This window comes from Psammomys obesus, unplaced genomic scaffold (genome assembly GCF_907164565.1).
Source record: "Psammomys obesus unplaced genomic scaffold, mPsaObe1.curated_primary_1811, whole genome shotgun sequence".
NCBI lineage: Eukaryota > Metazoa > Chordata > Mammalia > Rodentia > Muridae > Psammomys > Psammomys obesus.
Genome location: NW_026596051.1, coordinates 17316706 through 17340230, shown reverse-complemented (window position 1 = coordinate 17340230; position 23525 = coordinate 17316706). Strand labels below are relative to the sequence as shown.

Sequence of the window (23525 nt, the reverse complement as noted above, 5' to 3'; positions counted from 1 at the left end):
AATTCAAAGTCAGCTTGGTCTACAGAGTAAATTCCAGACCAGCCAAGACTATATAGTGCGACCCCTCATCATAAAAAGAAGAGGAGGAGGAGGAGGAAACAGGGGACAAGGAGATGGAAAAGGAAGAGGAGAAAATGCAGTTTAGGAAAGAATCCCTGAATCCATGTCAGTTTACAGGGACTAGAATGAGACACAATGATAAAAAGAACATGGACCACTTAAGACCCATACATGGGATAATATAAAATAGGTCAACTTTCACAAGGAGAGGAGGAAATGAAGGTAAGGTATAATAAATGTGGGTGAAAATGTTGATTAACGATAATTACATATCCAAAAAGCTTTAAAACATCTCAAATCTTTAATGCAAAGAAAGCCACACAGTGGGCATATTAAAGTAAAACTTGTAAAACCCAAAGACAAAAAAGAAACTCTTAAAAACCAGCAACAGAAAACAAGAAACCTTGGCAAAGGAACAACAGTATAAATACAGCAAAAAACAGGCAGAAGATAATGGGCTATCATTCGCAGAGTAATGAAACAGTCTGGGATTCTTTATGTGGAAAACAACAAAATTTAAAGAAAACAAAGATGCTTTCAGACGTGCAAAAAAAATTGAGAGAATTTGTCTAAGTACTTCTTCACTACTAAGATGGCTTAAATGAGGTTCTTCACGGGAAGAGAAATGAGATCACACAAAGCCCTGAGCCTTCCTGAAAGAAGAGAGAAATGATGAGCAAAGATGAAACATACTCACTTTTATTTATATAACTTGTCTTACATATTTTATGTTTCTATAAATGTGGCTTATATATACTTGATTTCTGCCTTACCTTTTTTGAAGTTTGGAGCACAGGCAGAAATAAAAGATAATGGCACCAAATGTAAAAAGGGTAGGAGGGAGCACAGGTGGGGTTATGCCGATATAAGGCTTTGCAGTAGCAGTGAACTGTGATAGCATACTTGGAGGTAGGCTATAAGGTCTTAAAGATGCATATGTAATATCTAAGGTAAGGCAACGTTAAAGGAAAGCTAACTTAAAATATTAATGGAAGAAGCACAATGGGGTATCAAAAACCTTGTGGTTCACCTAAAATAATTCAAGAAAGAAGGAACAGAAAACAAAATTCAGATAGGATAAATAAAAACAAATACTAAGATGGAAAGATTAAACTTAATAGTATCAATAAACATTAAATATAAATAAGATGAAAACTCCAGTTAAAGGGCACAAATAAATGTGTATCATGTAATCATAAACATATTATGTCTCCTACTAACCAAATGTGGGGGTGGAAGAACATTCAAAATTACCAACAAATAAAACACATTCTCTTCTCTTTTTTCAAGAAATCTGCCCCTACCACCTTGCAATTGTGGTGTTGTTGGCCCAGTGTCCCTTTTCTTCTGGACAGACAGAGGCACTTGGACCCCAGAGGACTGGCACTCCTCCACTTTCCAGGAAGTGGTCAGGAGAGGGAACTCTTCCTCCACTGACTTTACGGAGTCTGCATTGCTCCACCCACCATGCCAGCCAGGTCTGATGGAGGGTTCAGTCTCTGTCAGTGCTCATTTCCACTGGAGCTAAAGAGTTGCTCTATTCATGGAGTGATGCTTTTCTTCTTTTACTTGACCCATCTTTGTCTCTGATTCTCACAGACACTATAAAACCTTAGTGAAACAAGAATTCCACAATCACATCCTAGGGATATATAGCTTCGTTGGTAGAGTGTTTGCCTAGCATTCACAAAACCCTGGGTTCAGTAAACTAGGCAAGGTGGTTTATGCTTATAATCCCAGCACTCAGGAAGGAAAGGCAAGAGTATCAGCAGTTCAAAGTCATCTTCAGCTATGTAGTGAGCTTGAGGCAAGGTTAGAATACATGAGACTCTCAAAAAAAGTCAACAAATCCCAACAACAGCAACAGTAACAAAGTTATTTTTACATATATATATATATATATATATATATGTATATGCATATATTCAGTTTTAATGGAAGCCTATAGTTCCATCATCACTTGGGACATGGAGGCAGAGGAATCAGAAACTCAAGGTCATTCCTGGCTACATAGTTAAGTTTTAGGCCAGCCTGAGCTAGAGACTGGGGTGGGCAGCAGAAAATAATTTTATTTTTCATATATTTTTATTAAATAATTTTAAAATGTGAAACAGAAATTGTCAGGTTGGATAAAAAGACAACACCCAATTATAGCACTCAATACAAGACAAGGCATAATTTGAAAATAAATGCTGGTAAATAAATTGTAATTGAAAATAAAATAAAAAATAAAAAAATGCTGAACATAAGAAAGTTAATGTACCATAGTCATATCAGAATAAACAAAACAAACTGTTGCCAGTGACATTTCATAAAGAAAAAAAGATGGATTCATCAGGAAGATACAACAATAATCCTAAATTGAATGTACCTAACAAAATAACCTTAAACTACAAAATACTTGGTGAAAGCTAGGCATTGTAGCCTTCATCTCCAATCCCAGCATTCCAGAAGCAGAGGCAGGAAGAGCCTAAGTTCAAGGCCATCGTAGGCCACATAGCAAGATTCTTTACGAAAAATAAGATATGTGATGCAAAAACTGAAAAAAACTAAAGACAGAAATAAAAAATACAATTTATTCATTCACTGGAAAAATCTTGTTGCTTTTTCCAGGAGAGAGTTTCTCTTAAAATAAACATTAATAAATATGATATAGTGTATCCTTTTGATTATAGTTCCTTTAATATACAGTTTATGCCACTGGTGTCCAGCTATATGCATTGGTAAACATTTTTTTCCAAGGCTCTTGCAGAAGAAAGTTCTGCTGTATTCATTAATTGTAACAAAGAACTCCTCAGGACTGATTCCATTTCATGGACCATTTTGTTTTCTTTTGGTAGTTTTATTCAGCCTTGTCCTCCTAAATAGTAGTGTTTAATCTTACAGATTTTTCTAATAAAGAGCTGGTTTGGGGTTGGGGAGAGATGACTTAGTCAGTAAAGTGCTTGCTGGATGAGGACTTAAGCTCAGAGTCCCAGGACCCATGGAAAAGCTAGCCAGTAACTGCGTGCCTATAATCTCAGCACAGGGGAACCAGAAATGATCAACGGAACTGACTCAGGCCAGCCATTCTAGCCCAATAGCCGAACTTCAAGTTTGGAAGAAACCCTTTCCCAAAAAGCGTGGTGGGACCAGGCAGTGGTGGGTCACTCTTTTCTGTTGTTCTTTTTAATTACTATCATTTATTAGAATTTATTCCATTTATATCCCAGCTGTGGCCCCCTCCCTTGTCTCCTCCCAACCCCATTCTCCCTCCTTCTTCCCCTCCCGTGCCCCTCTCTCAGTCCACTGATAGGGGAGGACCTCCTCCTCTTCCATCTGACCCTAACCTATCAGATCTCATCAGGACTGGTTGCATTGTCTTCCTCTGTGGCCTGGCAAGGTTACACCCCCCAGAGGAAGGTGATCAGAGAGCCTGCCATTCAGTTCATGCCAGAGGAAGCCCCTTCTTTCCTTACTAGGACCCCACTTGGAGACTGAGTCTATGGACTACATCTGTGCCAGGGTGTTAGGTCCTCTTCATGCCTTGTCCTTGGTTGGGGTATCATTCTCTTCAGGGGCCCCAGGGCTCAGTTTGTTTGTTTTGTTTTGTTTTGTTTTGTTTTGTTTTGTTTTGTTTTTAGCTAGCCTGGTCTACTATGCGAGTTCCAGAACAGCCAGGGTTACACAGAAAAACTCTATCTAAAAAACAAACAAGAAAAAGTATGGTGGGGAGTGATTGAGGAAGACAACCAATACTGACTCTGACCTGCACATGCATGTGTAAACATGTACACAATCACCTGCACACATACAAAGTTCATAACACACAATAATAAGATAAAAATAAATTTCTGGGCATGGTGGTACATGCCTTAGTCCCAGCTACTCAGGAGGCTGAGGGAGTCCAGGAGTTCTGGGTTATACTGATTGTGTGTCCAAACTAAGTTCAGTATCAATGTGGTGATCTCTGGGAGCAGGAGACCATCGGGTTCCCTAAAGAAGAGTGAACAGGCTCAGGTGGGAAATGAAGCAGGTCAAACAAAGTAAATAAGTAAGTGGCTGGATTCCCGGCAGTGTTAATCCCCCTCCAGTATTCCTACAAGCATTGGTTTTCAAACAATTGAGTGCTTCGTGAGCCTCAGAGCCTGCCAGTGTTATATTCGCCATGGCAGCCAAGTGTTGACAAGCTTAGATGGACAGCAAAGCACAAGGCCTGAACAATACCTCACTTTCATGCAGAAATGTGGGTAACCAGTTCTTCATTGTTCAAAAGGAAATTATCTTTGCAGGCCTGATGCCCATGACTATGTCAGTGTTACTCACGGAAGTTCTGACTAGATTTTGTACCATACAGAGTGGGCAGCAGTGGGCTAGAGGTCAGCCAACCATAAGGCTGTGGACCATGTATGCATCTCTGGTCAGCTGAAGTATGATCCAGGTCTTGGGGCCACACAAAACATCACACAACATTGAATGCTATGGTGAGGAAGTTGAGAGAGTAATTGCTGAGAGTTACCATATAACTTTCTTTTAAAAAATAGTTTTAAAAAGTTTGGTTTATGTTTATGGATATTTTGCCACTCTGAATGTCTAGGTACCACATATATGCACTGGTCATAGAGGCCAGAAGAAGGCACTGAATCCTCTGGAAATGGAGTTACAGATAGTTGTGAGCCATCATGTGGGTTCTGGGAATCAAACCCAGGTCCTCTGGAAGAGCAGCCAGTGCTCTTAACTGCTGAGCCATGTCTCCAGCACCTATAATATTCTTAAATCTTAGTGGACTATAGAACATGTAATAAATGCAGTGAAAAATTTATCTGGGACCTGAAATAGAGATTTGGAGGAATATTTTTCCTAAACTTGCAAATTTTTTTCTGACCTCCCTTTTATGTCCAGGAAGTTTTCCTCCCTTCATTTTCTGGTTTCCATTCTTTAGGAATAAAAATTACCAATTTCCTGGGTACCTACTTTATGCCTAAAACTGTTTGTGCTCATTTTATTTAATGCCACTCTTCCCATCTGCAGATCAGGACACAGGCTTGGGGCTGTGAGGTAACTAGCCAGGGGGGAACAGGTGCCAAGAGAGCTGACAGATTCTTTCTTGCCTAAAGAGATGTGTTCTGTAGCCTGTGCTCTGTGCCCCTGAACCACAGGGTGTCAGTACCTCTGTATTTGGGTTCTTCTTTTAAAGATTTGTTTTTATTATTTTAAATTGTGTATTCATGTATGGGTGAGCCTATGTGTGCATGTGTGCATGGTGCGTGCTTGCATGTTTGTGTGTGTGTGTGTGTGTGTGTGTGTGTGTGTGTGCATATGCATGCAAGCAGGTGCCCATTCAGTTAAGTGCATGTGAGTGTAAGTGCCTGTGGAGGCCAGAGGCTTTATATCCCTCTGGAGTTGGAGTTTCAGGAGGTGTGAGGCAGCTGATGTAAGTGTTGGAACTGAACTCAGGTCCTATGCAAGAGCATTTCATACTTTTAACCACTGAGCCATCTCTCTAACCCTGTATTTGGAATTCTGAAAGAACCTTGGCAGAAAAGATGATCAATCTTTACATGATACTTTAAAGAATAGACTATTTAGACATCTGGTAAAGTGAGAAGTATGGAGACAGATCCAGTAGGAACCAACTAGAAAGTCCAAGAAGGACCAGGCAAGATCTGAGGCTCAAGGCAGCAAGATGGCAGCAAGGTCACAGCTACAGCTACACAGGAAGGACAAGAAACTTGATTTGTACTTTCCACTTCCTGCACTCTGAGCATGCATTGTTGGCTGAGCTTCAGCAGTCAGTGCTGCAGAAATCAGGCCCTGCAAGAATCCAGAGGTATAGAGACACACCGGTACAGAGCACAAGAGAAAGTGGTCAGGAGTCAGAGGAACAGAATCCATATAGAAACTGATGGTTACTCTTCATTGTCCATTGAGTGGATTTTAGAATCACTGAGGAGACATACCTTTGAGTTCATTTATTAGGGTATTTCTGGAGCTTAACTGAGAAGGGAGACTAGCCTAAGTGTGTGCCAAACCATCCCATGGACTGAAATCCAGACTAAATGAAAGGAGAAAGCAAGCTGAGCATCAGCCTGCTGCATGGTTTACATCCACTTGACACAAGCAAAGCCATCTGAGAGGAGGGACCTCAGTTAAGAAATGCCTCCATAGGATTGCTCTACAAACCTTTAGGGCATTTTCTTAATTAGTGATTGATGGGGGAAGGTCCAGTGAATTGTGGGTGGTGTCATCCCTGGGTTGGTGGGCCTGGGTTCTATAAGAAAGCAAGCTGAGTAAGCCATGTTGAGCAATCCAGCAAGCAGCACACCTCCATGGCCTCTGTATCAGCTCCTGCCTCAAGGTTCCTATTCTGCTTGAGATCCCATGTTACTTCCATTGATGATGAACAGTGGTTTGGACGTGAATGACAAATAAACCCTTTCCTCCCCAACTTGCTTTTGATCATGGTGTTTCATTGCAGGAATAGAAACCCTAACTAAAACAATCAACATTTTATATTTCTACATCCTGACTGTGGACACAAAGTGATCAGACAGTTCATGCTCTCACCTCTATTTCTTCCCACCATGATAGACTCTATCCCCTCAAACCATAAGCCAAAAGAAATACTTCCTCCCTTAAGTTGCTTTTGTCATATATTTTTGTCACAGCAAAATAATTAATACAGAAAATTGGTACAAAGAAGTAGAGCTGGTACTGTGACAGACCTGACCATATAGCTTTGTTTTGGAACTTGCAGTATTAATGAGGAAGAATATAGAACTGAAGACTAGAAAAGCCCTAAAATTCTGTAGGCAGAACTTACTTTGCCATTCTAGTAGGAGAGTATAACAACAGAAATCTGAAAAAATAAACATAGAAAAAGAAAGAAGAAAAGCATGGACAGTGGAGGACTCACTCGTGAGGTTTCTGAGGTGAACAGAGGCTCTGTTGGAAGGTGGAGTAGAGGCTACTAGTGTTCCACTTCTGGCAAAGTATTTGGCTGAATTTTGTATCCTGAAATTTGAGTAAGGCTGAATTCAAAAGGAATGGAGGGAATTTTAAGACAGCATAGTATTTGAGTTAAGGCATGGCCCTTGTTCTCTACACTTACTGAGGTCTGAAATGGGACGTCAAAGCAGGAAGGTATAGCACATGTGAAATCTGGGGAGCAAAGAAGTGAGTGTAAAGTTGGAGACAAGACAAGTACAAAGAAAGCAGCTGTACTGAACGAATGCTGATAGAGAAATCTGAGGTTCTGCATTGGAACAGTAGGAAAGAAGCTGTGAGAGCAAGACTCCACCAGTCAAAGACACCAACTTCTGAAAATGCAAATCCATCAGAAAGGAGAGAGTGAACGGGTTCTTTACTGGAAAACAACTGTTCCAGGAAGTTTTTCCCCTGGTTCAACTACCGAGGCACACAGAGGCTACTGCAACTATGGTAGAAGGGGGTCAGACTCCATCTGGAACTGGCAATAGAACTTGGGAGCAGCAGTTCCTTGTGCTGTTTTGTCAGGCATGCAAAATGCCATGAGTAGCTCATGGGGAGGCTTGCATCAAGCAGGGGCAGACCCTTCAAGAAGATTCTGAGAAGCCACTGTATAAGCCTATTAAAGTGAAGCCTAATTGTAGTGAAGAGCCAAGTATATTGGAGGTTTCAGGACATCTGCTGAGAAAAGCTGCAGAAATGGAATGGAACTGAGAAAAGCTGCAGAAATTGTGCTAGAGGTGGCAAAACTGAGGGGTGGGGCTACCCAAGCTCATTGAATCCAGATGATGCCACCAAGTGTCCAGATGCAGAATATGGAAATGTAAGACTTGGTGTTTGTTTTGTTGGATTTTGGTATTTCTTTGGTCTGATACGCTCTTGTTTGTCCCCATTTTACTCTTTGGGAGTAGGAATGTTTACTCTGTGATATTTGTATATTGGCAGTATGTAACATCATCATCATCATCATTACACAAGGACTTATGGTTGTGAGTTTGAAGAGTAGACTTCTGAATAATGTTGAAACTGTTAAAAGACTACTACAAAGACTTTTGAAGTTGGACAGAATGAACTTTGCATTATGAGATGGCCATGAATCTACTGGAGTGAGGGATGGAAGGTATGGTTTAGAAGTGATATATTTGGGTGTCAGGTGACAAGGAATGGACTTGTGGTTAATCACCATGGTTAGCTTGACTGTATTTGGAAACACCTAGAAAACGTATCTTTGGTGTTAATCCCACCAGGTAAGAATGAAAACCATCATTCAAATTATAGCCAGTTAAGCAAGTTTTATTTACTGTGCATGGGACTGACTCTTTAAAGCAACATTTTTTGTTTTTATTATTAGTATTACTATTATTATTGTTATTTACAATTTACTCACTTTGTATCCTAGTTGTAGGCCCCTCCCTCATCTCTTCTTGGTCCCCCCCTTCCTCTTTCTTTCCCCCATCCCCTTCCCCTAGTCCACTGATAGCGGAAATCTTCCTCCAAAGCAGCATTTAATAGTACAGTGTAGGTTAGCTTTTCAGGGCTTTTTTTAATAGGGAAAAGGTGTAAACTGGGTGTTTTGTAACATAAGGATTTTGAAAGAGAATTTTACAGAAGCAGATAGCAGATTAGATTATTTGACAGGTTATCTTGGCAGAACATCTCAAGGTTCTTTGACAGAACACCTTATCTTTTTAGGGCAGAGTATGTGTGAGGCAAACTTGAATTTTGTAGCAAATAGAAACAACTTTTTCTGACCTTTTACCCTAAAATGGAAGCAGGCTGGTCCATCACTGGGTGTTGGAGGTTGGTCTGATGCTAATTACTGTCCCTCTGGTTCTCTCTGGGCTCAGGTCAGCTGTAACATTTGCTACTTGTATGACTTCATTTTTTAAGGAAGGACCTTGCGGCTGTAGCCAGGCTAGTCTTTTATTTCCTTCCTTTCCTCCCTCCTTTCCTATGCTAATTACCTGCCTCAGTCGTTATACCTGATTGGCTAATTAAACAGCCTATACCTGGGCAGGGCCGAATGGGGTAGGCGTGGCTAAAGGTCCAGGGTTTTGGAGAATCCCATGAAGAAACACGGGAGAGGGAAGGATAGGAAGAAAGGAAGACATCGCCAGAATGGGTTGGCCTGGAGAAAACACCACATGGGCTGAGAAAGAACTCCAATAATGGCGTGAAAAGGCCCAGATGGAGAATATAAGCAAGTACCGTGGGATTATTAATGAAAGGTAGTCCAACTGGGGAGGATTAAAGTGGATGACATTGGATAGGGGCTGGTATTGAGGCAGTGTAAGTAAAATATCTGCCCCACCCAGGGTAAATAAGGTTACAATTATAAATGTAACAGGTGTCTCTCATTATTTGTGATATCAGGTTAGATAATACCACCGTGGTAAATTATAATAAACCTTATATAGCCCAACACAATTTTTTTATTTACTATAACGACTGGGTATATTTGTGAGGTCACTTAAAAAGTTGTTTAGTTGAAGAGGTAAAAGCTACTCTAAATGCAGATTGGATATAGCCTAGAACCCCCATCAAAATAAAAAGAAGAAAGCCAGTTGAACACCAGCGTCTGTCTTTCTCTGCTTCCTGACCATGGATATGGTGTAACCAGTTGCCTCACACTTCTGCTCCTCTATCCCCTCAAACCATGAGCTAAGACAAACCCTTCCTTAAGTTGCTTCTGTTAGGTATTTTATCAGAGCAGTGAGAAGAGTAATTAACACAGGAACCCACAAGCCCCATTCTCATGAAGCTTGCATATACTTGATGGGCTTGTCCTACCTGCCCTTATGTTGGACCTAGCACCATACTGCAGAAGTTGTCCTGCTTGCATGACTGACCTTCTGGGAAGAACAGAGTAGATGTCAGTGCCGATGTGGGCCTGCAGCCCTAGAAGAATCAAGCTGGAATTGAGCAAGTAGCACCCCACCACCTAGCTAGTCACCTAAGTCTACTCACTGTGGGTGCAAACTAGAAACATCCTTCTGCCTCTCAGGAGGGACCCCCAAGGTTATGTTCTGGGTCCTCTTTCATATCCATGGCTCCCAAAAGACCCTCTCTCCAACTCTGGTTCTCTCTGGGCTCAGGTCGGCTGTAACATTTGCTACTTGTATGACTTCATTTTTTTAGGAAGGACCTTGCGGCTATAGCCCAGGCTAGTCTTTTCCTTCCTTCCTTCCTTTCCTCTCTCCTTCCCTTTCTCCCTCCCTCCCTCCTTCCTTCCTTCTTTCCTTCCTTCCTTCCTTCCTCTTTCTTTTTTTTTTTTTTACCTTTTTTCTTTTTTTTTCCAGGCTGTTCTTGAACTCTTAGTCCCCTTGCCTCTCAAGTGACTTCTCTGCCACAAGCCAACAATTAGGCATCCCACTTGAGTATTCTGTGAAGTTCAGAACCAGGTAACCACCGTCACTGTGCCAGTCCTTCTTGCTCCAGCAATGTAACAAACAAACAAACAAACAAACAAACACTGGAAGGTAAGAAACAAGCCATAATTTGGCAAAGACTGATTTCTGCTCAGGAAGCTGAGAGAATCGGTAAAGGGAAAACCTTTAACAGCATTTAGGTATAGAAGCTAACCAGGTATAAATCAGCTCACAGACTCCAGCTCCCTAAGTATAAAAAACCACCATTGTAGGGAATGACATGGGAGAAAAGATATAGTGAATAAGATTTTTAACAATACCTATAGAAATGTTAAAAAAAAAAAAGTACAAAAGATCCCTGTGGAAAAAATGAAAATTAGAAAAAGCACAGAAAACAGAGAGGAAACCTGAATTTTATTAATATCACTTCTTTTTACATTGACATAGAAATGCCATACCAAACATCCACAAAGACACTATAGGTTACGTCTAGTAGCCTACAACTAATCTGAAGATTATGATGAAATACAACACATAATAATCATGAAAATGTTTAATAAGAGGGACTTAACAAATATTAAAATATAAAAGCATAGTTGCTAAAATATAAGTACTAGAAAAGTAAAGTTTATATATAGATTCACACATGCATTAAAATTTAGTATGCAGTAAAGAAGATGTTAACTTAATGAAAACTAAAGTGATTTGTTAAATAATCAGGAACAAGCTGCAATTTTTTTTTTGTTTGTTTTGCACTGGAGGGATAACCCAGGACCTTTCCATGGTAGGCAAGCACTTTACCACTGAGCTACAGGTTTAAAGCATGCTGTGTTGTTCTGTGCTTTGTTTCTCAGGCAGGGTCTCTCCGTGTAGTCCAAGCCAGCCTTGAATTGGAGATCCTCCTGCCTCAACCCTCCAAGGACTGGGATGATAGACATGTGCTACCCAGCAAACCACAAGTTTTTGTTTAATCCATCTACAGTGTAGGAAAAAATTACCAGGGGCAGCCTTCTTGTTGAACAGACAGGTCTCACAAGTTTTGATATAGGTAAGAAACTTTTCACAGGACATAGCAACATATTTAACATCTAGGAGTCTTTCTAAGAGGAAATGTGTAAAGGCCTAAGCAAGTTTGGTGCTCACCACTCTCAGACAGCAAAGCAAGGTTTCCCGTGACAGTTCCCCATTTGGCATCCACTCATCTTGGATCTGTGGACCATTCTCCCTTCTTGGCTACAGGCCAGAGGAATATTTCTTTCCTAACTACCATTTTTAAACTGTTAAGACTGAAGTTCTGGGGCTGGAGAGATGGCTCAGTGGTTAAGAGCACTGTCTGCTCTTCCAAAGGACCCAGGCTCAATTCCCAGCACCCACATGGCAGCTCACAACTGTCTATGCCCCCCAATTTCAAGGGGTCTAACACCTTCACACTAATGCACATAAAATAAAATAAATTAAATAAAAAAGATGTGTGCTAGGGCTGAGACACACCATAATTGCCTGTTTAACAAACAGAAAGCTTAAAAAAAAAAAAAAAGACTGTTGTTTTGAAAACAGACTATAATCTTCTAAGTTAGTATTAAAGCAAAAGACAAAGTTACTCTTTTAGGAGAAATAAGGAAGGGCCTGAGAACACTGCTGTGTCTTCTCACATGAATGAGGAGCACAGGAAGGTTTTCTTCCTTGAGAACATTTTATGTAGGCAAAGGACTGTGGAATGATTTTTGTGTTTCAGCATTTTGAAGCTCATTGGGGAACTTGTCAAACCATCAGAAAGAACTCTGGCTCATTTCATGATCGTGATCATCATCATTGTTGGACAGGGAGAAGTCTAGCTAGATCCATGTTTTAGGTTAGGGAGGTAGAATGACAGGTAGTTAGAAGACTCTACATACATGTGCTAGCCACTATACATATGTATACATACATATATATATGTATGTGTGTGTATATATATATACATATATATATACATATATATATATAAAGTTGAATTCATGCCTTTTCCAATTTTAGCCCCATATTCTGCCTTGGGTTGTACCTGGCCCTCCTGGGTCAAATATTCTTATCTGCCACCCAAATGCATGCGCGTGCGTGCGCGCGCACACACACACACACATGCATAGGTACACATGAAACCACATTCTATGCACACATGCACCCAGGCACATACACAGCTATTCCTTTTCCTTTTCACAGGTGTATGGAGCTCTCTTATTTGCTGAACATCCCTCTCCTCTCTTGTGTTAAAATATTTATACTTTTTTCCTTTGCTTTATTTTAATGATATAGCAGAAGGGAAAAAAAATAAATGTGTCATCTTTAACCGAATGTCCTCCAAATAGCTTTCAGGAAAGCACTCTGTTGCCCTGTGGTTGCTGGCACAGAAGTGTAATATCATGGAAAAGGCTGAGAGGTTCTTGTTGCCATCTAGCTAGGAAGGCATTAATAGATATGGTGGGAAGGTCCAGACTCTGGTGATATTAAAAGATGGAACTGGCAAGAGGTAGGAATGGACTGGATGTGTGAGTGCAGGAAGAGGGTCATGCAAGTTGAGTAGTGAGTACTGGTGAGGGAGGTGAGTCCAGCTAGCATTCCTGCTCCATCCTCAAAGAGATGACAGATAGCTGTGGCCTCAAGATTGGAGCTCAAAGAAGGACTTCCAAGAGAGAAGCTGGAAGATAAGCAAGCGGTAAGTACCAGTGGCTGCCATCAGGCTGGGCAAAGCAGTTGCTCATGTAATGCAGGCTGTGCACACTTCTGAAGGAACCCAGTTGGTTGTTCTGGTTCTCACCTGAATTTGGGTGTCAGTACATGAAATGACAGTGAGGGCCATAATCTATGTATCAGTCACTTCCTTCCATGGCCACAGATGCAACTGTCTCTGCTCATGTGATCTGATGGGCAGGAGTGGCCCTGTGAAGTTCGCAGCTGCACAAGAGAGAGACTGCTGCCTGTGTGGCTCCCTCTGGGAGCTTTATTATTTGTTACGGACTCCAGGCCTGGATTTGATAGGGGGTGGGCATTGAGAAACCTCAAAGATGGGTCTTCATTTTCACTTTCTGAAAAATGGAATAAGCACATTCATCCACTACCAAGAGAAACATTCTAGCAGTTCCCTAAAGGTGAAAGTGCCATGTGACCTGAGAGAAATGAAAACATGCCCATACTGACTTGTGGGTGGATATCCATAGTCGTATTATTCATTCTGAGGGCTTTGGCAATTTCGATGGGTCCTGGACGGGTATTTGTAGAATGTCTTCACTTTGGCATTTGTCTGATGATGTGCTGGTGCTTATACTAGAATTATGGGATATAGAGGAAGACCACAGTCTCACAACCTCACCTGAAGGACACTCTTCAACAGAATTTATCATAGTCGAGGCTGATCTTTGCCATCACTGGGCTGCAGTGGTGTCTATAGTGTGGGAGAAAATGTATGAAGCACAGTCTGTAACTGAGGGTAGGTAGTGATGCCCTGTCTTCCTCTTAAGATCAGAGTCCAGACATGATTTTTACCTTTTCTACATAGGAATCTGTCTGCTCTTGTTTATTTATTAATTTATTCAATTATTTGTCAGCCTGGGTTCATGATATTCTATTTTGGGTTATAATACAGAAATAGTTTGTTTTAATGTTTGGTTTGTTCAGCTGGCTCCTGTGTCCCTTTGACTGAACCTCTTTAAAAGTGTGTGTGTGTGTGTGTGTGTGTGTGTGTGTGTGTGTGTGTATACCTACTTTCTTGCACTACCAAGTTTCTCAGGCTCATCTAGTAGGTTTCCTGCTTCATTTCTAGAACCAGCCATCTCAACACCCCGGTTCTCTTTATTAGAAAGTGGTGTTAGAGGCCAAACTCTGGGTGATAGATGTGTGCTTTGCTGCTGAGGAGTCGTTGCTTCTAAATCGTCTCAGCTAACAATGGGAGAAAGTGTGTGTGTGTGTGTGTGTGTGTGTGTGTGTGTGTGTGTGTGTATTCCCTGTATATACATATCTATCTATAAATATTTTCTATGTAAATACCTGTAGCTACATAGGAATTGAGAAAGTTTGCTAGAGATGTAGGGTCTTTGGGTGAAAGAAACAGTAGAAATGAGACCAAAGCAAAGCTTTAGTGCAGTGGTTCTCAACATGTGGGTCAAGACCCCCTTGGAATCACATATCAGATACCCTGTATATCATATATTTACATTACAATTCATAACAGTAGCAAATTTATGATTATGAGGCAGTGATGGCTGGAGTTTGCCACAACATGAAGAACCATATTAGAGGATCACAACATTAGGAACCTTGAGAACACTGCTTTAGGGGGTTTCAGCTCTTTGCTGACATGGAAGGCAGTTTTCTGAAAAAAGGCTTGTATTGATGTGCCAGGCTTTTATCATCTTGCCTGAGAGCTTCAGGTGCTGAAAAGTACAAAGTGAGGCAGAGGCAGAGTACAATGTAGAAAGACCCTGTTCTCAAACACAAATGAGCAAACTAACAAACCAAATTGAGTCTGTGTCTAGAAAGTAAAATCCACAAAAGAGGAATTTTGGGGTAAAGAGTCCATATATACTGTCCAGATTTCTTTCAGAAAGGTCCTAATTTGTGTTTGTATCAGAACTGTATCTCAATCTGTGTCAGAAGCCCCAACCATCAATATCAGGCCGTGTTTCAAATTTGCTTAGTGTTTGTCAGCGTGGTGGTAAGACAGCTCTTAGTGCATGTCTTTACATTTGCCTGATTTTTTTACTTATCATTGATCATTTTTTTTCTTCTGTTAATTGCTTAAATATAACTTGCTCATTTTTGTCATTCTTGTTTTTGTGGTCTCTTCTGTGACTTATTAACCCTTTGGCAGACATGATGCCAATTATTTCTTCAGTTTTTACTGGCCTTTATTTATCTTCACCTCTTTTGAGGAGTGGGGGAGATTCTAGGGATTGAACCCAGAGCCTTACACGTACTAAGCAAGTGCTCTGTCACTGAACTGTATCCCCAGCCCTTTAAAAGGAATGGGTTTTGCCATGGTCTCACGAAGCTGTCCTAGGTTGACTTCAAACTTCCTGCATAAGCCTTGGCAGGCCTTGAACTTTCCATCCATCTACCTGAGCATTCTAAGAAGCTGGGTAACATGAATTTATATTCTCAAAATATTTTATACCATCAAATCTATTGGCTTTTTGATGCTGCCTTTTTATGCTGAGAGCAGGCAGGTTCTCATTGAGCTGCCCAGGATGAGCTTAAGTGATGATCCTGCAGCCCTCCACTACCAAGCAACTTAGATTATGAGTGACACCACCACCACCATGCCCAGGATGCTAGTTAATATGATTGTCAGCTTGACAGGATTTAGATCATCCAGGAGACAAACCTCTAGGCATGTCTGTGAAGGACTTTCCAGATTGATGTGGGAAGACCTGCTATAAAAGTGGTTAATACCATTCTGTAGACTGGAGTCCTGGACTGAAAAAGACAGAGAAAGTAAACTGACACCAGCATTTATTTCTCTCTGCTTCCTGAATACAAACGTACTGTTACTCAGTACGTTCAGCTGCCTCAAGTTCTTGCTGCCGTGCCTTCCAGCCAAGATGAACCAAAATTAAAAAACCCAGCCTTAAGTTGTTTTTGATAGGTATTTTATCACCACAATAAGAAAAGTAAGTAATGCATACAGCTTGCTTTGTCTCAGTATCTTTTTGTTTGTTTGTTTGTTTCAAGACAGGGTTTTTCTGTAGCCCTGGCTGTCCTGGAACTTGCTCTGTAGATCAGGCTGGCTTTGAACTTTGAGATCTGCCTGTCCCTACCTCCTTAGTACTGGGGTTAAAGGCAGGCATGTGCTAAGATCCTCCCTGCCAGCCGTGGTGTTTTTAATGAGGGAACTTCCTTAAATCTTTTCTCTATTTCTCCAATAGATGCTGCTCTGTTTAACATGTTTCTAAAAGAGCTGCAAGCTGAATCCAGGCCCTCATGCATGTTAGGCAACTGCTCTCCTAGTGAGCCAACCTCATTAACTTTCATCTGTAATGAGGTCAGTTTTTCTTTTTCTAATAGTCTTGCTATATTCCCTAGGCTGTTCTAGAATTCACAGGCTTCTTGCTTCCACCTCCCAAATTTCAAGATTATTGGAATACGACACTACATTTATTGTGAGGTCAATTTTAATTTTTTTTTTTCAGTGCCGAGGATGGAACTCAAAGCCTTGGAAATGCTAGGCAAGGCCTCTGTCAGTTGCTTTCCCCAACTCTACAGCCAATTTTTATACTTGAATTTTCTCAAGATAGTGTCCATCTAACCTAGGTTTTCAAATGGACCTGTATAAAGTTGCACAAGGTAATTTTCAAGGTTGGTTGTTTTGGGGTTTTTTTGTTTTGTTTTGTTTTTTACTTTTTCCATACCGAAAGTTACTTTCCTTTGTAGTTTTTATTTTTATATATTTCTTTGTTCCTTTTTTTGATGAAATTAGCAAATTTAATTGTCTATTTTATATGTTATACAACAAAGATCCAAGCCAGGCACAGAGGCACATGCCTATAACCCCAGCCCTTGGGGAGGCAGAGGCAGGTGTATCTCAGTAAATTTGAGGCCAGCCTGATCTATAAAGCAAGTCCAGGACAACCAAGGCTACACAGAGAAACCCTGTCTTGAAAAACCAAAAACCAAAAAAAAGAAAAAAAAATGTTGTAAAGAACAAAGATCCTACTTGCTAATTAATGAATTTCATTTTTATTATTTTCACATTATTTTGATTAGCTTTGTTGTTGTTTTATTGAATTTTGAACTGAAAATATTTTAAAACTTTCATTCTTTCTTGTTTATTAATAGAGGGATTTAGGGCTATGAATTTTCATGACTGTTTCTATGTAACCCATTAGCAGATATAAATTATTTCCATTGGAAACTATGTAATTTCTGTTTCTATTTCCATTCATAGAAAATGACATCAAGGTCCTGTTCCAAAAGCCATTTTCTGGGCCTGTAAGTTTAAGGGTATTCCTTACTTTATCCTCTATCAGGCATCAGGTTTTTTGTTGAGATCCTTGATTCATTTGGAGTTGAGTGCAAGTTAAGAGATAAAGATAAAGATCTAGTTTCATTCTTCTACATGTAGCTATTCAGTTTGAGCAGCACCATTGGTTGAAGATGTGTTTATCATGGGCCTCTTTATGAAAAATCAGGTGGCTGTTGAAATAGGGGTTTATGTGTTCAATTTTACTCCATTGGTCAATGTGTCTTTTTATGCCAGAACCATGCTAGATTTGGGGGGGGGGGCTTATAAGTGTTGGCTGCCAAATATAACCAGACTTATTACTGGAACCACCAGCTCCCAATAATGACATGGGGACCTTTTATTAATTATTAATGCTTGATCGTAGCTTAGGCTTGTCTCCCAACTAGTTCTTAACTTAACCCCTTTATATTAAATCTTCGTTCTGCCACATGTTCTGTTACTTTTCCTCAGTCTTGCAGTCCTGTTACCTGTTTTTTTCCTCCATGTCCAGCTGGCGAATCTTCCCCATGCATGATTCTTTCCAGAGTTCCTGTCTCTGCCAGAAGTCCTGCTTTCCTCTCCTGCCTTTGCTATCGGCCGTTCAGTTCTTTATTAAACCAATTAGAAAGTGTTAGAGGAAGTATTGACAAAATACGATTCAGCCAAAAAATAGCAGTGCCAAAGTTGGACCTGTACTCAACTCTCTGCTGGTACAGAAGTCAACTTTACACAGTGCACGAAAAGGTCATCCCAACAGGGGTTGGTGGTGGTGGTTTTTATTTCTCTAACTCTGTACTATAACTTGAAATCAAGGATGGAGATACCTCTATCAGCTTTGTTTTGTTTTTAATTCAGGACTGTTTTAGATATCTTGAGTCTTTTGTGTTTCCACATGAAATTTAAGATTTTTTTTTCAATTTCTGTGAAAAAAATTAAGTTGGAATTTTGATTGAATTGCATTGAATCTATAGATTATAAGACAGCCATTTTCACAATGTTAATCCTACCAATGAATGAGCGTGGGAGTTTATCTCTTTGTCCCCACAGTGCCTTATAAAACCAAGTTTAAGGATGGAATAAACCAGTATATAAAACAACAGTAAAGGGAGGAGCTGATGCATCATTGCTTAGCTAGAGCTCAGGTGGTCAAATTTAATGACATCTGACATGTCGGTGGATGTGCTAGAAGAGGCAGCACCATGGACCCATCCCCCACAGAAACACTGAAAAATCAAGCAATATTTACCAAAACCAATTTTGCCAGAACCCTGAAGAATAGGCAACAGTTTACTCTATCCAGACAAATGCTGAAAAGGGCATCTTGAGCATGGAAGGAGAGCTTTGTGGTCTCTTCTGCCCATTCTTTGTCCCTAGAAATCCGAACTGTGGAAACTGCATATTTTGTTCCTGCGTAGAACCTGGTGACATGTTTGCAAAGAAGTATAGTGGTTTCCATTCTGATTTATTGGCGCTACCTGAAGGATGGACTGACAAGGGCACTTTTCTTTTTTGACTGATACAGAACCCACTGTAGAGAATCACTGGGCATCCTCAACCACGTCAAAAAACAAACAAATAACCTGAAGCTGACTGGGGCAAAAATAACAGTTGATAGAAACAAGAGTACAAGACTGGGGTGTCTGGGAGAGAGATGCCTCAGGTACATTCCAAAGCAAGCATTCCAAATCTAGAAAGCCCTCAGGTATTCCAGAGCAGGTGACATACTAGTGGGGAAAACAAAACAAAAAAACCTCTAAGAAAGACTGAGCCCTCACTGTAATGTGCAGTATAAACAGGAAGTAACAGCTAAGAGTTGGGAATACCTTGATCCCAACACAGAACCACAATCACAAAGACTAAGAGAGGCTTCTGTCCTTTGATGTTTGAAAGTTGCATGTAGATGTTAAGGATGTTTTCAAAAGCAGCAGTCAGGGGAGTCTCTTCTTAGGCACAGGCACCAATCGCTGGGCAGTGCCTGGGCAGGGGGAAGCAGCTCCTGGGCTCTGCGCTTCTCAGCTATTTCAGCTTTCATCTCTGAGACACAGTGGTTCACATGCAGTCAGACTAAAGCTGATCCTCACTGCTCGAATGCTGTAGCTGCAGGATAGAACTCACCCCGCTCTCTGTGGGAGATCAAACAACAGCTGCTTATCCAGTCCTCCAAGGGACTACAAAGGACTAAAACCAGCTCACCCCTGTAGTGGCCAGAGTTGTGGCTCAGGACCTGTCACGAAGGTTCCCCTAAAGCTGGATGGACATAGTTTTTGTGAAATCAGCATTTAGTTTTGATTTAGGGCTACCCCAGAATTTGAGGGCCAAGGCCTTACTGTTGGTGTCTCTTTGGGAGCCACAGGAGAGCTGGGTACTGCACACATTACACGTCTCTGTTGCTTACAGGACAAGCCTGGCTTGAAATGGTGAAGGACCTCCAGGGAAGGTGACAGGAGGCTTGTAATAGGGATTCTGTCCCTCTGCAAACAGTGCCAACAGTGCTGATAACATACTATTTCTCCATGCAGGAAGGACATTCCCATGGAGCATGTGACACACATGGACAGAGAACAGACCAAGAAAGTGGTGTACTCCGTGGTCTATGGAGCAGGTGAGCCATTGGGAAGGACTGGGTTCTTGGTGTCACCTATCAGCTGATGGCTGAATGCCTGTATTTAAATGTGCAATGTCTCAACAAAATCACTCTGTGGGACCCTGTGTGTTATTTATACAAACACTGCAGTGGTATTTGTATCACAAGACATCAGTCAAACCATTTCATGCTGCTGACTCATAGTGCCGTAGACCCTTTAAGATGGTGGTTCTCAGCCTTCCTAATCCTGCAGCTCCTTAATATAGTTTCTCATGTTGTGACCCCAGCCATAAAATTATTTTTGTTGCTACTTCATAACTGTAATTCTGCTACTGTTATGAATCATAGTGTAAATATCCGTGTTTTCTGATTGCTTAGGGTCATTCATACTACCCCACAAAGGAGTCACGACACTCAGGCTGAGAAACACAGCTTTAAGAGCAACAACAGAGGTTCAGAGTGTGACCAGACCCTACCTCACACCTCACCACAATGATAGGCATCATCTCTGTATTTAGAAACAGACACCACCCCAAAATGGGATCTGGTTCTGCTTCTTAGCACATATTCAGTAAAAAGCTGTCCTTCTCTTTCTCTTCTTTCCAGGAAATGTAGTCCTCTATTTTCATCCACTTTCCCTTTTTTCTTCTCTCTTCCACTCCCCAGATTAATCTGTCAGTAGTGCTTTATAAAATATTTTGTTTATGTATATGAGTGTGTTGCCTGCATGCACATCCATGCACCATGTATATGTACTGTCCGTCAGAGGCCAGAAGATGGAACTGGAGTTACAGATGGCTGTGAGCTGCCATGTGGGGGCTGGGAATCAAACCCTAGTCCTCTGGAAGAGCAGCCAGTGTTCCTAACCATTGAGCCATCTCTCCAGCTCCTGGAGTATGAATTTTTTTTCTCCCTTTAAGTCATGCTAACATAGGAACTAGTTCCCCCTCAGAAGATGCTATGAGCCCTCCCTTCCTTCCTTGAGGAGCAGCCAATGTGCTGTCACAGATCCAGGCCTGCATGGATCTCCTTCTCACTTTGGTCAGTACCGCTTTGAACACATTGGGGCTTGGGAATAGACCCTGAGAGTAATCATCACCTCCTGACCACTGAAGTCAAGGAAAGCCAACAAAACTACATAAGCCTCGATGTAGGCATGGTCCATGCTTGTCACTCCTAGACACCTCCCAGTTTCTATAACTGCAGCGCTATGGATGCGCACATCTTCTGGATCCCAGATACCGCCTTGTCCAGATCCCACCCCAGTACTCGGGGTTTTGCCCTTGCCCTTTCCTCCATGGGAATGTTTTTCCCACATGCACAAAACTTTATTCAACTCTCCCTTTCTCAGCCATCTCCACCACTGTACTAGTTACTTATACTTAGGTAATAAGTTACCACAGAAAGCCCATTTGTTATCTTACAGTGCTGCCTGCCCTGCTAACTGAGGCTGTGGGGCTGAGCCTCCACTCTCTTCTGCTTTCTTCAGCTTCTGTTTCCTGCTGGCCTCATGGGTTTCTGGCATGAATAGCCTGTACTGTGTCCACTTTATACCTCAAAGCCAGCTGGCTGCAGAGTACCAGCTGTATACCTGCTCATCTTGTTTTGCATAAAATGCTGCCCATCCTGAGCATGAGCCCAAGAAGCCAGGAATGTCTATCAGTTCTGCTTATCAACTACCACAGAAAAGCACAAAGTACTAACAATGCTTTGAGAACATCAGACCATATGAAGTGCCTAGAAAGCAAAACGGAAGCCAGTAATCAAACTTAGGGGAAGGGTACAGTCCTGATACTGGCGGTTCTCCTCAGAGTTGCCTGTCACATTTCTTCCTCAGCCTTCTCCCTCCTCCCAGCCCTCGGGGCTTTCTTCCCTGGGGGGAAGCAGAATTCTGCCAGACAGATTAGAACTTGATGCTTTGGATCCTCCTGCAGATCTGCCATAGCTTCAGTTCTGCAGGCCCAATATTGGCCCTCTCCTCCCCAGGCTCAAATCCCAGTTCTGTCACCTCTTGACCTTGTAGCCTCACAAGAAACCCTGTACCTTTTTGCCCATCCCCTTCCCATTAAAGGCTCTCATAGGGTTGCTGGAACTACTACGACTGGCACTATTAACTTGCATCTCTGTCATCTGCTTCCTTTTTGTTGGGGTCCTATTTCAGGGGTAAGCTGTATGGCTAAGCTTCCAGACGTCTTCTGGCCTTTCAAGCTGTAGCTAGCTCAGGAAGAAGGGATGCAGGATGAATTTGTGATTCTCCTGAGCGTTGCCTGGCCCTGGCCTCTGCGGTAGGGTCATGTCTCACCACAATAGTTGTTTCTCAAAGAAAGATGGCCTCATAGCACCCACTGGCTCCTTCTGAGCTTGCACTTTACGTTTTCTAAAGAGAAGAGCACCTCACTGTAAATAAGCAGTGAGTCACTAGCTATTGATGCTGGTGAAGGGAGTAATTTGCTGCTTTTAGCCCCAGTGGTGACAGGGGCGCCCACCCTGAGCTTCTATCTCTGTTTCTCCATTGTTCCTGCTCCATCTGACAGCTGGAATTACTGTGTATCTGCTATTCAGGTCGTGTTATCTCTATCCCTCCCTTATTTGAGCCAGAAACTTTGAGGACCCTAGGGGCATCAGAGAACCACCAAGCTCCAGTGCTACTGGGACCTTGGGAAACCCAGTGGAGGGGCCTTGGACAGGCAGCTTGTGATGGCATAAATGAGTGTTTCCACAGAAGCCATCTGAGTAACCCAGAAACTGCTGATAGTAATGCTGAGCCAGGGAGAAACATAACTGCAGTGCAACCTTCAGAAAACAGTTATGTGATCATTGTGAAGACTGTGATGAGAACAGAATGAAAAGCTACAGGGCTATGAGACAAGCAGAGGAGGCATTCGGAAGAAATGTGGGTGTGCCTCCTGAAGCATCTATGGCAACCCTGCCTGGCCTCCTATGAGCTAAGATGTATGTATCCCATTTGTTATCTGGGCTCCTGACCCAGAGCTGGCTCACAAGCCCACTGCCTCTCCTGTCTCCAGCTGAATTCAGCATCTTCCAGCTTACTGGACACTTCCCCATCTTGCCGGGGCTGCTTACAGCCATCTGTACTAGTTGATTTTAGTGCAGGTTTGTCAACTTGATACCGGAACATATCCTGGAAAGGGGAATCTTAATTGAGAATTTGCTTCCAAGAAACTTAAGGCAAGTCTATGGGGTATTTTCTTGATTAGTAGTTGGTATGGAATGGTCCAGCCTATCGTGGATGGTGCTGCCCATGAGCAGGTGTTCCTGGGTTATATAAGAAAGCAGACAAGCAACACTGGAAGTAAACAGTAAGCAGCACTCTTTCATGGCCCACACTCCTGTTTCTGCCCCCAGGTTCCTGCTCCACTTGAATTCCTGCCCTGATTTCCCTCAGTGATGGACCGTTTGTTATCTGGAAGTGTAAGATTAAACAAGCCCTTTCCTTCCCAAGTTGCTTTTAGTCACAGTTTTTATCACAGCAGTAGAAACCCTAAGACATCATCTCTGAGCTCAGCAGGACTCTAGTCCCTACTGGAAGTCATTTCTAATCCTCAGGCCTGCT

The 23525-nt window shown here is 41.8% G+C and overlaps 1 protein-coding gene across 1 annotated transcript in view; it reads left to right on the top strand.

Moving 5' to 3' along the window:
- Poln (DNA polymerase nu) overlaps positions 1-23525 on the top strand; it is a 125102-nt gene that overhangs the window by 78996 nt on the left and 22581 nt on the right. Inside the window, exon 18 of the mRNA XM_055624249.1 lies at positions 19887-19969. Within this exon, the coding sequence (XP_055480224.1) occupies positions 19887-19969 (83 nt within the window). The remainder of the gene's footprint in view (positions 1-19886; positions 19970-23525) is intronic.